Source organism: Mytilus galloprovincialis, chromosome 5, assembly GCF_965363235.1.
Source record: "Mytilus galloprovincialis chromosome 5, xbMytGall1.hap1.1, whole genome shotgun sequence".
Classification (NCBI taxonomy): Eukaryota; Metazoa; Mollusca; class Bivalvia; order Mytilida; family Mytilidae; genus Mytilus; species Mytilus galloprovincialis.
In genome coordinates, this window is record NC_134842.1 from 16,214,610 (window position 1) to 16,232,644 (window position 18,035).

At 31.8% G+C, this 18,035-nt stretch overlaps 1 protein-coding gene across 2 annotated transcripts in view; it reads left to right on the top strand.

The window, feature by feature from the left end:
* LOC143075260 (uncharacterized) overlaps window positions 1-18,035 on the top strand; it is a 35,304-nt gene that overhangs the window by 13,415 nt on the left and 3,854 nt on the right. The window contains exons 3-12 of one of the 2 annotated variants that reach the window (XM_076250624.1): window positions 1,494-1,611; window positions 3,639-3,784; window positions 4,730-4,794; window positions 6,199-6,485; window positions 8,278-8,408; window positions 8,802-9,619; window positions 10,475-10,551; window positions 11,792-12,106; window positions 12,462-12,761; window positions 13,102-13,258. In XM_076250624.1, coding sequence (XP_076106739.1) covers window positions 1,494-1,611; window positions 3,639-3,784; window positions 4,730-4,794; window positions 6,199-6,485; window positions 8,278-8,408; window positions 8,802-9,619; window positions 10,475-10,551; window positions 11,792-12,106; window positions 12,462-12,761; window positions 13,102-13,258 — 2,414 coding nt within the window. The remainder of the gene's footprint in view (window positions 1-1,493; window positions 1,612-3,638; window positions 3,785-4,729; window positions 4,795-6,198; window positions 6,486-8,277; window positions 8,409-8,801; window positions 9,620-10,474; window positions 10,552-11,791; window positions 12,107-12,461; window positions 12,762-13,101; window positions 13,259-18,035) is intronic. The other variant, XM_076250625.1, reaches the window with a different exon arrangement.

Genomic DNA, 18,035 nt, shown 5'->3' on the forward strand with positions numbered 1-18,035 from the left:
AAATTCTATTTGCAATACATGTTGATACTATTTTATAATCTACATTAAGTAGTGAAATAGGTCGCCAATTTTTTAGAAAATGTTTTGGTTTACCATCTTTGGGTAGACAGGTGATAACACCTTGTGTTTGTGAAATTGATAATTTACCTTCTTGAAATGCTTCTTTGAAAGAACGCAGTAGGAAGGGATTAATGTCGTGCCAAAATTTTTTATAAAACTCAGTTGTAAACCCATCCAGACCAGGAGATTATCCATTTTTCATATTTTTTAATGCATTATGAATTTCTGAGCTTTTTAGTTCCCCTTCTAAATTAATATTTTGTTCATCAGAGAGAATTTTGATAAATGGGTTTTCCAGAGAAAAGAAATTAGCTCTGTGTGTATTATTTATAAGTGTTTTCTTGGATGAATATAGATTCTCATAATATAACTTTTGTTCTGCACGAATTTTTGCTTGATCAGTGATAGTTTCCCCATTATCTAAAGTTGATTTTTGTATTACTTTTTCAATATAATTTCTTTTCTCTAGATTACAGAAATATTTTGTACTTCTCTCTCCTTCAATTTGCCATTTTGCTTTTGCTCTCATTATTGCCCCTTTTATTCTAGATTCTCTCAACGATCTTAACTGAAGTTCAATACGGGTAATTTCTTCCCTTTTATCATTGATGTTTTCATTATTGTTCAAATTGTTCAATTGACTTTCTAGTTCTGCTTCTTCCCTACTGCGTTGTTTCTTTTTAAAAGATGAATAAGATATTGTTTTTCCTCTTATCATCAGTTTTAATGTTTCCCAAAACAGTTGGTCTGAAATGGAAAATTCTATTTCTTCCTTATTTTCAGAACCAACTATTTTATATTGATCAATACAATCAGCAATACAAGTTTTAGTATTAGCAATAAATTCTTTGTCGTATAATAAAGCATTGTTAAATTTCCACGTCCCTTTGCCTTTTTCATTTGTATTAAATTGAATGGACAGAGATACGGGTGAGTGATCAGACCTATATGCAACACCAATATCACACGAGGTTATCATTGGTTGAAAATCAGATGAGACAAGGAAGTAGTCCAGTCTTGCCTGCTTCTTGTTAGGTCCTCTCCAGGAAAACCTCTTTTTCTCTGGGTATAATTCCCTATAAACATCAACCAGATCTATTTCTGACATCATTTCCTTAAGCATCCAGGTCTTCCACCTTCTAAAATATAAGGCTTTTAAGAAGTTGGCTAACGCAGCCGTAGCCGCAGCCGCCGCCGAATCACTATCCCTATGTTGAGCTTTCTGCGTCAGGAGTCGCAGGTTCGACAAAAAACGAACAATATAGTAATCTATTGAAACTGTTCTTGTGGTCTAATATGTGTTTTTGTTATATTGATTATTTACAAACACATAGAGGGAGAATATCTTCGTTTTCAATACGACATTAAATATCGCAAGACATTTACTTCCACTTAATAAACACATATGCATATTCAATGTTATTTCTTTGAAGCAAACTATGTGGTAGGAAAATGGCTGTTGACTGTTTTGTTGAGACTTTTGACCACCCGGAAAGAGCTAACTTGAACGCATTATCTGGGAGCAACTTAAAACTTGTAACATTGGACAAGGTATGTTGTTCAATAACAATTAAGGCAAATGAAAGAAAACAAAATTATTAACAAAAACGTTTAACTTTATGATAACCAAAATCTTGATTTGAAGGGTTAACCCTGGTTCGAAACAATATTTTGGTCAATTTTATTTCATCCTTGCAAGTGAATAATTCGACCTCATTGAAACCGTATCCATGTGACCTTCAATTCAACTCCTTAGATAGAGATGTATAACGCATGAATTATGCGTTGAAAAGCCTGTTTCTAAATTATTTTTTTGTGCTTGCCCAAGGCCAAAAAGTAAAAACGTTACATACTTGAAGAATAATTTTGTTTTTATCTCTGAACGTAAACATAAACTGGTTTGCAGGAGAAAATCAACGCCGTATTTGTTCATGATTCGGGACAGACGACATTTTTTTTATTTACTGTTATAAAATTTCGAAATCATTTTGAATTAATGTTCCTTGATTAAATTCTGATTCCATGTTTGGCTTTATTTTGGGTTCTTTTAGGCACTATCAACTTCTTAACGTTGTATTAGGTGTAGTATTTTAAATATTTTGGCCAGGAACATTTAGAAGGAGACATTAATTGTCGAAATGCACCTTTGGCACATTAAAACGGTATGATTTACTTATTGTTAAATTACGTTTAAAATAGATAAACGCCTAGGAATTCGACTTATCACTGGGTTTGACATTGCATGAACACTACAACGGTTGCCACGTGTGGATCAAGATCTGCTTTCACTTCTGGCTATAAGACCCTTTCTAATTTTTTTGGAGTCGATAAAATACATTTCTTTACATATATGAACGATATCGACAAACGTTTGCAAATATTACACAACCATTTGACAGCATTTACATTGGTTGTAAATTTTTTAAAAACCGCGGTCTCTTAAACATTGTTTAAACTTTGCATACGTCTGTAAAGATATGTTGCAAATATCAATATTTATCAAAATAACTATAATACTGGAAAGTATTAGTGAATAAAATACATTGCTTTACATATATGAAAAAATATCGACAAACGTTTGAAAATTTTACACAAACATTTGTCAGCAGTTTCATTGGTCGTAAATGTTTTATAAACCGCGGTCTCTCAAAACTGCCCACACCTCTGTAAAACAGTTATGCAAATTTTAAACTTTGCATATATCTCCTATCTTGGAAAGTGCATGCAAATCTATGGCCTATCTTTACATATCTTTGAAGAATGACTAAAGCTATGGAAATAAAATAATTATCTTTAGCATATCTTTGATGACCTCCTAAATAATGTCAAAGGAATAATACATTTACTTATACATTAGCAGGTCCGCAAATATATCTTGCAGAAAAGTAGTTACATTTGTCAAACATTTACATGACTGTCCAAATTGTTGTAAATCCGCCTTTTCGTGTAGTGTGGATCACTTCATGAGATCAACACCTGCTGTGGTGGGATTTTATGTTGCGTTTGTGTATTGTTGTTTGTTTGTCTTTTAAGTTGCAAGTTTTAAGTTTTAACCATCACGTTGTCAGTTAATTTCGTCTTTTAATGTCCCTTTGGTAGGTTTCGCCTCTATTCTTATTATATAAATAGAAAATAAACTTTTAATTCCAATAAGCAATGACTACGTAAAGAAATGAAATTTGTTTTTATCTTCGATAGCAGCATATATGTCGTGGTGTAGTAATTAGAGCATTAGACTACATACACAAATGCTCCTTGTTCGAAATTTTCAGGGACTGAATATTCGGATCTTCCTTGACACCATTTGCGAGTATGGTCCTAAGAAACGATGAGAGCCCGTTGAAAGAGGCATTTTCGCACCAAAGGGAGATAATTTTTGGAGCTTTTTCAATTATATATAAATTTTAAAAAGTAACCGTGGGCCAAAACGAATTGATTTTTTTATGATTTTTGTACCATATGATAAAGTAACAACTAATAACGTATTAGATAAAATGTTAAATGATAAAAAAAATGTTTTTTTTTTTTTAATTTTATACCCTCGAGCCTCCTTAACAGTTATTTCATGTATATTACAGATATCAAGTGTTACAAATATAATAGTAGGAATCACAGAAGAACCAAAAACTAATTCTTTTCCGCTGGCAACAACATGCGAAAACAGTAGAACTTTAACAACAAATGGCTTCATAGTAAAAACAAGCAGCGCAGATGACCTCTACCAGTAAGATTAAGCTTACATTAATAAATATGTAATATAAGTCTTAAAATGTATGCGATGATACCAATAAAAAGTAAAATGTATAACGGAATAAAAAATGAAAAGCTCAAACACATCAAAGGAATCGATAACAGCTGTTATATTCCTGATTTGGAACAGGCATTTTTTATGTAGAAAAAAGTAGAGTTAACCTGGTTTTAAGTTAATGATGATTTTGATTCAACCACGAATTTTAACAATCACGGATAAGAATAATTTAACAGTACTTTGAAGGTTTTCCAAATTTACCTCTAACCTGGGACTGTGGTGTAACAATACAAAATAAGAACAAACTGTAAAACAAAATTGAAAAAGGCTTAACTCATCAGATCGATATAAATCAGAAATACATCTAACAACAACACAAAGTGAGCGAGCAGAATACTTATACATTCCGATAACAACAAAGAACTAAGTATAGATATGAGAGTACTCGTAAGTATTGACAGCTAGTTCAAAGACAATAAAATGTTTAACCAAATTATTATGTAAGGAACAGTATATATGTATAAAGTGAAATTCCGAGGTGTTGCTGTTACTTTTGGTTGTACTTTCCATAAAAGAAAATAGCCACATACCGTTGAGCTAAGAAAGATCGCAGTTTTCAACCAACAGCATTAGCTAACCTTGCTTATTTCTATGTTTTTGATGGGTCGCTAGACTGTAAAGATTTTTATTATTTAGGGTGTTCCGTTTTATACGTATGATCTAGATGCGGTATAGATATGCGTCTGCACACGTAAATCGATTGGTCCCTTCAACACCTTATACATATTCAGAATTTGTTGTTCTTTTTAGATTGTAAGTTTTTCGTAGTGCATTTTGCTATTCTGTGATGCGTTATCAGAGAGCGAAATAAGGACATTGAAAATAACTTGTATTTACCTGCCTATTTTTCTTCATTTACAGATTTACACTTTCAATTGATGTAGTTTGTAAAATAGACTTTTGTGGAATAGATTGTCATAGCTGTGGTGAGTAAAAGCACAATATAGATAAATATAAAGGTGCATGTAAATTAGAACATATTCAATAAAAGTCACAACTAAGATTGACTCCTCTTTGTTATTTTTCAAGTCATGAATAATAACACTGGTTGTTAAAAGAAAGATGGCAGTGCTGTCACATTGAGATAGGTTCAATATGTTCAAAATACCAATTACAAATTTTTCCTGAATATACACTATAACTAACCATATGTTGGTTTTTTTCTTCTGAAACTGACAAGCAAAGGTAACACCCGGCCACCGAATGCTTCATTTTTATGAAGCCCAGGTGGTCCTGTGGTCTAGTGCGTCGGTTACAGTGCAGAGGGTTTGGTGTCACGATATCTCAGTAGCATGGGTTTGAATCCCGGCGAGGGGAGAACAAAATATTTGCGAAAGAAATTTACAGATCTAACATTGTTTGGTTGATGTTTAGACGAGTTGTATATATGATATAGATATATGTATTGTAGAGTATGTAAACATTTGCTAAAATTATACTACTATTACCTTATATTTTACACCGTAAAGGATTGAACGCTTATGAAACATTCCGTTTTTATTTGGTGGTAAATAATCATGAAATGTTACCTTTTTTTTAATTTAAAGTCGAATGCGATAATCAACGGAAAATGAGAGAATTTTGGTTTGGTTTACCAAAGTGTATTTTTTTCTATTGTCGTTCAATTTTTAATTATGATGAAAATGTATACGATATAATCGTTATTTCCTATCTTTACTCCATCTGAACATTTTATAAATTAAAGGATTAAAGAAAGAAACGGCAGTTTAGTGACACCAAGGACAGATCAACGATAGAGTGTTTTTTTTTAATATTTAAAACAGAAACATTTATTAAATACTAAATATCTTAACTTATGTCTATTGTAAAGGGATGATGTTTTAACTTAATGTAAATTAATATAACGCGTTCGTTTTTCTTATAAGACATTTCCTACAAATGAACTGGAAACCAGAACATACTTCGATAAACTAATTCGAAGAGTAAAAGCACCTTTGTACAAGTCACGTCAGATGTTTAATCTTTTCTTGATAGTATCTGATGGTATCGTATTTCCATTAGACTTATTATGTCAGTTCTTTACTACTGATTTATAAAAAAAAAAAATCTTTGTTCATAAATTTAGAAATATAGGTCCAAACTGCCTCAGAAAATATTGAACTACGATGGATTTGGCTACTCTTTTTGTGTAACTTTTGTAAAATAGCTCTTCATGACATAACAAAAGTTCTTGTTTGAGCATTCCGGACAAAGGTTAATTTAGAAAAAAAACATGTTGAAGTCTACTAATTTATTTAGTGTTATTTTGATTGAAGAGTTATCAAATAAATAAACCGAGAAAGATTATGACGAGCTTTATTTTATAATAGTAGACACAACAATGTTGTCCACTGGAAAAGTCACCACTTTGAATATTAGCAGAAGCCAAACTACTTACATGATTACCACATTAAATACTAGCAGAACAACAATAAAAACATTGACAACATTAAGTACACTGCATACGACGTCTAGATCAACGACAACAGTAGTAGATGGAAGAAAGACAACTGGATTTAAAACGAACAAAGCAAGTGGTGTTCTCACTGATATACTAATACCGATAACAACAACGGAAGGATACATAACATATTCATATAATGGTACAACCCAAACTGTAAGTCACTTTGATCATATATTTTTTCAGCAGTGGACTATAATTATAGATTATCGTAGATTATCTCAACGACATTGTTTTTCTCGCTTGAGCCGGTACGGCGAAACTGAGAAAAGCAATTGAGTTGAGATGAACAATGATAATCTGTTTATAGCTATTTCATCTATGACTACGTTGTTAATTTCGTTAACAACTAGCACGTGCGTCCTTAGTTTCTAGCGATTATTTGCATATCATTCGACTCCGCAAGATCAACGGAAAATTATGTAAAATAGCGATAATCTAGTTTCTTGTGGGTTTTTTTTTATCTTAAAGTGTCGGACGACTGTATATGGGTTTTGCTCATTTTTGAAGGCTGTATGGTGACCTATACATGCTATAGTTGTTTACTTCTTTTTCATTTGGTCTCTGTCGAAAAAAAGTCTCATTTGAAATCATACTACTTCTTTATTAAAATATTATGTACTTGGAGTCTGTCGAGTAATATTTCAAAGGAGAGATACATAGAAACTATACATCACATGACACCAGAGGTAACTATTTTCAACCAGAAGAAGCTAATGATTTTCCCTATTTCAAAAAACAAAGAACAACAATCTGTTTTCCAACCTGTGTTTAATTGGTTATCTTCGATAATCGTTTTTGTTTACGGAGTTATTTTGTTTTTGTTTTTTGTAAATGAAAATAGAAAATATGTTTTCTCTCAATCGATTAATGACTTTTGCACATCAGTTAACTACTGTTGCCTTTATGTATATCTATTTAAAATTTTTAATATTATTCATCAACATTTGAGATAGAATAACCTTCAATGTTCCGTGAACAATAAGTTTCCAATTGTCATGTATTTTTAAATTATAACGATCATTTATAAATGAGCATTCTTAGTACCGATTATCAGGTTGTCTATATATTAATATATATCGTTAAATATCAGCTGCAAGTCACAATAGAAATCTATTGGTCAAGTTAGCGCAACGAGCAAGTTCAAAAAGGCTTCATATTGTGTCGTGCAGCTAATATTATAAAACATCAATATGCAGACAACCGGATAATAGATTTATCTGATTGTATTTGAGTATTTTGCATGATAGTATCAAGATTTCAGTGTAAAACCGGAAGACGTCTTGATAAGTTCGTTTCTTTATTATTAACATCGATTCATACATAATGACGTAGTTGATATGTTCGGGTAAAATATATTAAGGACGGGTAAACGTATTGGAAGTCAAAAAGCCTAGATATGCTATTCTATTGAGAGCTGATAAATGTTATATTGACAGTGAAACGACCGATTATGGTCTGAAAACAATCAGCTCTTGAGTTTTGGTGGGGTTCGTGTTGCTAAATCGTTAGTTTTCTATGTAATATTGATTTGTATTTTTGAGTTTTTTGTTTGTTGCCACAGTTTTAAATAGACCCTGTCTGTTGCCTTTAATCGCCGAATATGACTTATCGGGTATTTTCCTTCGGAAGTACTCTTGGAGCATATTTTATTCTGTTATAAAATTTAAGTATAATTGCAATATAGGATATGTTAATATTGTACAATGTTTATTATTATTTGTAGTGTGTTTTTAACAAATTTTTGTTGTTTCTTGTTACTGTATCTGTTTTTGTCATTTATATGGATAAGTGTTAGTCTTCTTGACTTGTGAACTTTTCTTAGTGCTATATTTAATCATTCAAGTATTATAAAAATCAGTTGGCTGTCAACATGTAGTCTATTTATAAAAAGTAATGTCAACAATAAAATTTAAAGAACTGTTTTATTTATTTTTTTGGTTTTCAGACAAACGGCACACATACGTTAGCGGATTCAAATGAGCACAGCCAGAACATAACTGTAATCGTAGTACCTGTGGCTGTAATTTTAGGGATTTTGGTAGTGGTAATATTGATATATGTATTTTATCGAAAACAGTAAGTAAAACTCCTACATGAAACATTTTGCTCAAAAGAAAACAAAATTAAATCACATCCTAATTTTTAAAATGCGATACTTAGTATAACGCCGAACTGGGCGAAGAAAAAACTATATAGGTGTTGTTTTAATCATGGGCCATTTCTGCATACTAGTGAAACGAGTTGTGATTATGATTTCTAATTTACGTTTAACCCGCAACTCGTTCTATTAGTTGGACAATTTGGTCTGCATGGCTTAACTTGATTAAGAGACAACTTTTTCTGATTGTTGTTGTTATCAGTGAAAGCATTATGCCTTATCTCTGTAATGTCCAATAAAAAAAGTAAATTGGGTTTTGGTTCTTTGTTTTTATAATTGTAAAAGCTGATTTGTCTTTATTTTTTGTAAAGCAATCAAAGGTCAAGAACTTCACCAGCGGAAGATGAGAAAAATCGACTGGTTGTGAATGAAGATACTGAAGGGGACGACAGACATTCTATAGAAAGTACTGATCGTTCAAATGGTGTTCAAAAGAATAATGTAAATCTTCAGATACAACCTACATTAAAAGAAAAAGATGTGGTGCATGCAAAAACGGAGAATGTTGATGAAACTGTTAGTTGTAGAGTTTACGAAAGCGAAACCATTTCTACAAAACACAATGACACAACTGACACCAATTCTAAAGAAGTAAATAGCGAACTTGAAGATTACGAAGTTAGCAATACGATCACCGAAAACCAGAAAGACACAGAACGAAGCAATATAAGGATGGAGCCTGAAAACAGCGTTCATACAGACACAGACGATAAAATTAGAAAACGACACAAAAAGAAAAAGAAGAGGAAAATATCTGACACTGAGGAGAACATGTATTCAACTTCTGCAGATTTATCTAAAATCAATATTCCAGCCAATGGGAGCAATGACATACATAATGGACAAAATAACGGATATGTACCAGATGATGAGCATAGTGATGCAGCAAAACCTTACGAAAGTGATGAACTGAGTGAAAGAAAGTCAGACGATATTGCAATGAGTTCTCCTGTAGACAACAACATGATTGAGTATCAAGAAATAGAATCTAAATCCAAGTCAAACAGTCAAAATGAGAACATTAAGTTAAACAGATCAACAGAGAACGAAGAACTTAGTGACGGAGGTCAAAATAACAAATCCACATCTAATTCAGAGGACGTATCGGGAAATAATGTTCCTTTTTCGGGTAAGAAAAGAAATATTAACAATACCATAATACTTATCATCATGTAATAACATTTTATAAATTAACAATATCTTAATACAATACGACAAATTGTTTCTGTAAATGCCTCTTTGACAAACACATCCTATATTATTAACCATTTATGACAAGATGTCTGAAGTAAAGAAAACTGCATTTGCCACAAGTGAACATTTGAATATGATTTCTGTGTTTCATCAAATAGAAACATTACCTGGACTGTTACCAGTTTAAATGAACATAATAAGCGGCCGCTTTGAGGAAGACAAAAGTAAAGGGAGGGGTAGTAGAGAATTTAAGTGCACAGCCCAATATAGTTTGACATTTGAAAAAGTAGTAGTGCATATGAGCTTTGTGTTCTAGGATATTACTTTTTGCGAATATTCATAGTAAAATTGTTACTGTTTTAGCCGTAAAAGGAGTTCCTGAATAAAACTGCATTGTCCATGTTTATAGAAATGTATCCTACAGATTTTGTTCAATAAATTTGTATCGAAACAGATAAATTGTTAGTTTATTTTCAATCTATGAGTTTCACTGTCCCTCTGGTATCTTTTGCCCCTTTTTTCAGGTTTATTGGTCCGTTTTAGAGTCATTGTATATTACATGTCTTGAAAATGAAGAAGAAAAAACAATCTTCAAATAGTTGTGTTTCATATAGTAATTTTGTATTGCACTAGGGTAATCACAAAGAAATGTAAATAAAATTTACATGTATTGTCTAAATGCACATCTGGTGCAGAAAAATTGGTACCGTTAATGTTATTACAAGACTAGACTTAACAAAGTTCACGTTAGACTAATCTAATTGTATTCTTAAATATATGTGTGTTACAGATTCTGGTGTCATCAATCATCAAGCACAATCTAATGGTGGCTTTCCTCAGCATGTAATATCGAGAAATGACATTGAGGTAACGAGAAAAAATAAAGATAATTCATTGTTTTATAATAACGATTCAGATCGAGAATCACATATATAACATAACAGTCAATTTCTGTATCAAGAAAGAAATTAGATGGCTTCGATACATATTTTTAAATTATTATTTTTTTATCAAATATGTCCTCAAATATGTATACTTTGATAACTTACAAAATACTTCTGGACATTCCTGATAAAGGTGAAGTCAGAAAAGCGTTTCGGACTCTCTAAATTTATAAAATGTTATTTTCATGACCAGTATGCTGACGACGAGACAAAAAAAAACTCGATTGTCTCCGTTTATAAATAAAAAAAGCAGCAAATTTCCATATGTCTCAAAAATCGTCCCGATTCTTTTGTAAACTTTTTTGCAGTGAAGAATACACGAAAAAAACAATGAATTGAACAGTCATATAGCATATCAGAATCTGACATCAAATATATTGTTGTTTCATACAATAAGGAGTTGTGGCACAATTGTCAATAGGATAACTATCCCACAATACAGCCCAAATAAAGAGGGTTTCATATACTTTAGGTGCCCAAACTAATAAATGAAAATCAGATATGACAGAAAAAAAACAAAGACAACAAAAAAATTACAGGCTCCTGACTTGGGTAGAAATAAATAAAACACATGAGTGTGAGTGCTTTTACAAATCAATCGTTAATGCCTTCATTAATCAGATCAGCACGATGCACTAAATAAAACGTAATATAAAATCAAAAGACACAAAGTACCAATCTACAAGTAATGGCAGTTACTGCAAAGCAGTCCAAATTAATACCAACAAATAATTACTAATATTATACAAAGCTAAAGTAGGTTCCCGGGATAAAATAACATAAAATTTTCAAGATATAAACTCAAAGTTTATAATAAGGTTCATTAGAATTGCAATTTTTGTTAAATAGAAAAATGATATTAAGAGTATACATGAATCCGAATCATTTCAAAGTCAACAAATTTGACCTGACTAGAAAAACCTTGTTGTTACGGATGATTTACCTTTTTTTATAAAAAAAAAAAACTACAACAGGGTAAACAAACAAATACCTAATCAATTATATTTCAAGTATTCAAAGGAGAACCATCAACTAGAATGGTGATGACTGGTGACGATTTATAGAAAATGATGCACACAAGAATGTTTATTTAATTCGACTTAGTTGTTTACTTTGTTAAATCAAATGCCATGCTTTTCAAATTCTATTTTTTTCTTCTTCAGAATATTGCACAAGCCAAGGTGGAAACTATAATGCATGGTAAAATGATTGAAATGAGTAGAGAAATAACTGAACATACAAACAATTCTATAAACCAAGTGAAAGAAGACGTTTCGGTATTACAGCAAACTATTCAGGAAAAAATGCTCCAAAACAACAATGAAATCAAAGAACAGATCAATAAAAATACAGAAGACATTGAAAAGGCAAAAAGGAAAGGAGAAAAGAAGATGCAGAAATTGAAAGATCAAATTCACGAGTGCAATGAGCGCTTAAGAATTTTTGAAGCTAGAATTAAAGAAAACATGCAAAATCAGGTATTCTAAACATTGTTTGAACCATCTAACATATATTCATGATCTTATTGACTTAAATCACGTTTTAATTATGCATGAACCATATGACGCGCTGAACAACAGACAAACAACAATAAATCAGTCACGTGATGCTAACACGTATTATCAAAGTTCAATAATACGAAGTATTTCAGTGATCTTGCTAATTAAATTCAAATTTCGTACACCAAATACTACTTAAGGTTTTGAAGTTACTGAATCAAAGTAGAGATCATGAGTTTAATACGTTCGTCTTCAATTCTATTTTTTTTTACCTACGGCATCAGTAATACAATCACAAAGGTATCATAAACTATTGGCTTAATTTACTTTCTAGAAACTGCTGGAGGAAAAAGTAGTTGCGAGCGGTGGCAAACAAGATGATGGTAGCAGGGAAATAATTGAGACGGAAAATGAAATACAAAAACTCCGAGATGAAATGAATAGATTAAGTGAAAATCTAAGACAACAGATATCACAACAAAAAGGAGTCATTAGTGTACCTGATACTCCATTATTTACCAAGACCACACACGTCAGCAAGGGTCAACCTGACTCTAATGATTTGTTACGTTCTAGAACTGCCAGTGATGATGCATTATATAGAAAACATAGCGATTCCATAGCAGCTACTGATGTAAGCAGTCGTGTAACATAAATGAAAATAATAAAATAAATATAAACGAAGATTGTTGCAACGAAATGATATCGATCAAGTATTTAAACATCCCTGGATTTCATTTGTTTCTAAGCAAGCATTCAAGAATAGCGCATTGGAATCCCATCAACTTCAATATATTAATATTGCTCAATCATTATCACTATAATCCATAGTTCATATATCAACAGCAGATGAAAACACGAAGATCTATAAATTAATTTTAAACATGAAAGGAATGATACAATCAATCGTGATGAATGCAAGTACAAATAGTTACTTAAACCTATGATATCTCCTTTTTGTCATTACAATTTAGCAACATTCTGAACTGGAAAAGAAACGGAAGAAAAAGAAAAGGAAGAGAACACCCAGTATACGTTTTCCCGGAGATGGAACAGTTCATATACAACATGAAGATAATACTATTGATATTGAACAGATTGGTCCTATGGAGGTTCAACAAACTAATAGAGGTAAAATATGTTATGAAAACAGTTTCATTCAAATAAACAATATTATTGTTATTTTGTTTGTGATAAAATTTGATGCCTTATGATAAAGTATGCTTTGACTCGGTTTAAAGAATAGTCTCAAGTTTTTTGGTTTCTATTCAAATGATACGATTCATTTTAATTTTATATTGGTAACTTTTATTTTAGATTAAAATATAACTCCTTGTAATAATAGAAATATACATAACAGTTCAAAATGCATTTTAGTTTGTTCCCGCCAAAAAAATCCCGTTGGAGATGGTCCTTGACAATTTACTTTTGTCCTTCTGGGATATATTGTCAGTGCGATTAGATATATACCAATTTTCGTAGATTTATGAGATTCAGGTTACCTACACAAAACCCCTTACAAATATAGATTTATTTCGTCTTCAAGCCATTGTTCAACTACTAAATTGTCTATTCTTCTTACCAGCACACTTGGTACAATTAAAAACCTGATAATAAATTGTTCAAATAAGGCCTTCGAAAATAGTGGAATAAATTACTTTTGGAGTGTCAAGAACTCGTTGGAAGTACTTGATAAATTGCATGCTTATATTGGTGATTTTGAATCTGTTCAGAGTTTTGATTTTTCTACCCTGTATAACACATTGCCTCACATTCTCATTAAGAAAAAATTCACACACCTAATTAAATGGGCATTCAAAAAATCAGAATGTGAATATATATGTTCAAACTCTTTTAGGTCATTTTTTAGTAGCAATAAACAAAAAAAATATGTTAATTGGACATGCTTTGATACTATATATGCCCTTGAATTTTTACTAGATAACATTTTTGTTCGCTTTGGGGATTCCGTATATCGTCAGATTATCGGAATTCCAATGGGGACTAACTGTGCACCACTTATTGCGGACCTGTTTTTGTATTGTTATGAGTTACAATTTATGACAAAAATAAGCAAAGACCCATCGAAACAACATCTGATAAACAAATTTAATAATACTTTTAGATATTTGGATGATATTTTGGCTCTCAATAATGACGACTTCAGTATGTATATTAATGAAATTTATCCTGTTGAACTTACTTTAAATAAAGCTAATACTAACAATGACCACTGACCTTTTCTCGATCTTGATATCTATATCACTAATGGAAAGCTGAATACTAAAATTTATGATAAAAGGGATGATTTTTCATTTCCTATCGTTAATTATCCGTTTTTAGATGGTGACGTTCCCTTGTCACCATCTTACGGTGTTTATATATCTCAACTTGTACGATTCGCTCGTGTATGTAACAATGTTTTAGATTTTAACGAGAGAAATTTATGTATTACTGAAAAATTATTACACCAGGGTTTTCGATATCACAAACTAGTCAAAACATTTACTAAATTTTATCATCGGTATAAAGACATCATTCGTAAATATAGCTCAACATGCAGACTTCTAATACGTTCAGGTATTTCACATCCAATTTTTTATGGTAATATTCTTTATAAAGCACAAAGGTGTCAGTATTCACCTCAGAAACTTACAAAACCTTTGAATAGACTTATTAAGAAGGGATATAATTACGATACTGTTGTCAAGTCATTAAAGATTGCATATTTTGGCGTTAATATTGAGTCACTGATAAGGTCTTTGCATCGGAACTAAACACATTTATTCTAAAAACAGTTGTTGGCATGACACGGGTTATGTTCTTCTCATATATGTTATGATGGTATGATACTAAACCCCTAACGGGAAGGATTGTGCCTGATGTTCATATGATGAAATCATAATCTTTCAGTCAGTTTAGTTGAAGTCTGGAGCTGGCATGTCAGTTAACTGCTAGTAGTCTGTTGTTATTTATGTATGATTGTCATTTTGTTTATTTTCTTTGGTTACATCTTCGGACATCAGACTCGGATTTCTCTTGAACTGAATTTTAATGTGCGTATTGTTATGCGTTTACTTTACTACATTGGTTAGAGGTATAGGGGGAGGGTTGAGATCGCACAAACATGTTTAACCCCACCGCATTTTTGCGCCTGTCTTAAGTCAGGAGCCTCTGGCCTTTGTTAGTCTTGTATTATTTTAATTTTAGTTTCTTGTGTACAATTTGGAAATTAGTATGGCGTTCATTATTACTGGACTAGTATATATTTGTTTAGGGGCCAGCTGAAGGACGCCTCCGGGTGCGGGAATTTCTCGCTACATTGAAGACCTGTTGGTGACCCTCTGCTGTTGTTTTTTATTTGGGCGGGTTGTTGTCTCTTTGACACATTCCCCATTTCCATTCTCAATTTTATTTAAACTTAATTCTGAAACGATTCATCAATTTTCCATTGGATTGTACGCCAACTTTGGCAAGACCACGAAATCACATACCAATAAGAACGTAAGTTTTTGTTAAGCCAGTGCATAGTAAATGTTCAACCCTTTGTTTGAAGCTGTCTTAAGAAAGTCCAGCTACTCATGTACATTCAATAGACCAAAACTTAATTGTACATGTACGTCACAGTGGTTTCGTACAAGACCTTTATAAAATTTTTAAATTAAGGATATGTGATACGATTGCAAATACTACAACTGTCTACCAATTACTAAAAGGCGAGGCTATGAACAACTATGGACACTATACGATCTTTAACTATTCAACTATGGCCAAATCAAATACCAAACATTAGCTTAAAACGCCCCTGGAATGAAAGATTGTGAAATACTTTAAACGAAAACTATATTTCTTTGCAAATATTTCTTTCTTTAAGAAATAATAATACAACCATTAGAAGAAATAGCATGGACAAGAGTTCTCATATATGATTTAAGTAGATTGATATTATAAATATTTGATAAACTTTGTGCGTTAGCTGAATATGTTTTACTTGCTGCGCTATCCAAACCTGCTGTTGACTGCTTTTCTTTAAAGAGCAAGTAAAGGGAGAAATACACATACCGACTCCACCGACTTTGAGAAGTAATCTATGAAAGAATAAAACAAATGTAATTGAAATAACTAGTTCCTACAGTTATTTTAATTTGATACATATTTTTATTATGTTGAAATCAATAATAATCTATAAAAAAAGAATTCTCCGGATTTTTAATCATTTTATAAAAGATGTTTTCGTGAATTGGTCATGCTTCAATTATGTCTATTTGATGACACATTGAACAGTACAGTCATGTTTTATTTGCCGGCATTTGGCCTTTTACATGCGTCATTTTCCATTAATGTCTACAAATCGTATATAGAAGAGGGACGAAAGATACCAGAGGGACAGTCAAACTCATAAATCGAAAATAAACTGACAACGCAATGGCTAAAAATGAAAAGGACAAACAGACAAACAATAGTATACATGAAACAACATAGAAAACTAATAGTACGGTGACCGAGTAATGAAAAGTCGCTTATTTAAGGAGTTTAATTGTCATTCGGACTATACGGCTATAAATCACAGTATTGGTAGTTGAAAGGTTAATCTTAACATTTTGACTTGTCGTCAAAAAATCGTACGGTGCAATTTTTGTAAAATGGGCTTTGAAATACGTTAGTTAACTTGAACACAAAATCGACGTAGAAAAGTTTTGAGGTCTAAGTTGTAAAAGTACATCCGTGATATGATTTCTGTTATTATATACATTGTTGTTACACCTTATTTGAACGATTTCAAATACAGTTTAGCAATATTAACCCGTTTTTTAAGAGTTTATGTAAAAGATTAAAACTAAGAATATTTTACATTGAATAGAGTACGTTTCATTTTAATTTCATAATTTTTTTAACGCAAAATGTAAAATAATTCACATTTATATGACATTTAATACCTTTATTAATCAATAATATCAAATTAATTTATATCAGAAGCATTATTTCAGCAATTTAAGCCAGATATAAGTTTTAACGCTCATACGACGGAGCTAGTCGAAAATCATATAAGCCTATTATAGATACATATAAGCAAAGGGAATATGCTGTATCAACTACATTCAAATACTAGGATGTGTTCCTTGAAGCAGTAGACAGTAGCTGTCAAATGTTAGAGTAGAACGAGAAAGAAATTTGTAACTTCCTTGAGATCGTCTTCTCAAATGTATTCTCAATCTTTTGTAACCAACCGTACCAATTACTGAAGGTGTATGCAAGTTTACATACTCGATATGCTTCAACTTTCTGAGAATTTAATAGATGGCTTCTTTGCTTTCAAACAGACTCCTGGACATTTTAACGGTTCATGGAAAGACATGGCAACAGAAAGACCGTTTTAGAAGCCTCAAGGGGATCAGGTGGCACTGTAGGCATAACAAATCAAAAGTCTTCGCTTGTTAGATGGACCCTTTCTAGACATTTTTTAGAATCTCTTAGTCGTGTAACGCTGAAAAGGGCTGGAATTGCTGCAAATAATGCATTATCACAAGGGGAAATAAAGCTAAAAGCAATGAAAAGAGATGAACATGTTATTGCCATTGTGGATCATCTGAATGATCCATGACTGATCCTTTGACCCATCCTCCGTGTCTTATTAACATCTCTTCTAGAATGCATGCTACACGAGATATTCGAGATTCTTTGCTCACAGCTGAATAGGAAGGCTTGAAAATGTCTAAAAAGTTTATCACTATTGCTCTTTCTTTAGATCCAGGCAAAGAGTCTTTATAGTCCTATATCAAAATCAAAACTAAAAACGTTTTACAACATGACCACAAAAACAAACATATTATATAAATCGGAGGAAATACTTTTAGCTCAAATAAATCCATAACTTGTATTTAGACGTGCACTGATTTTGGCAAAAAGT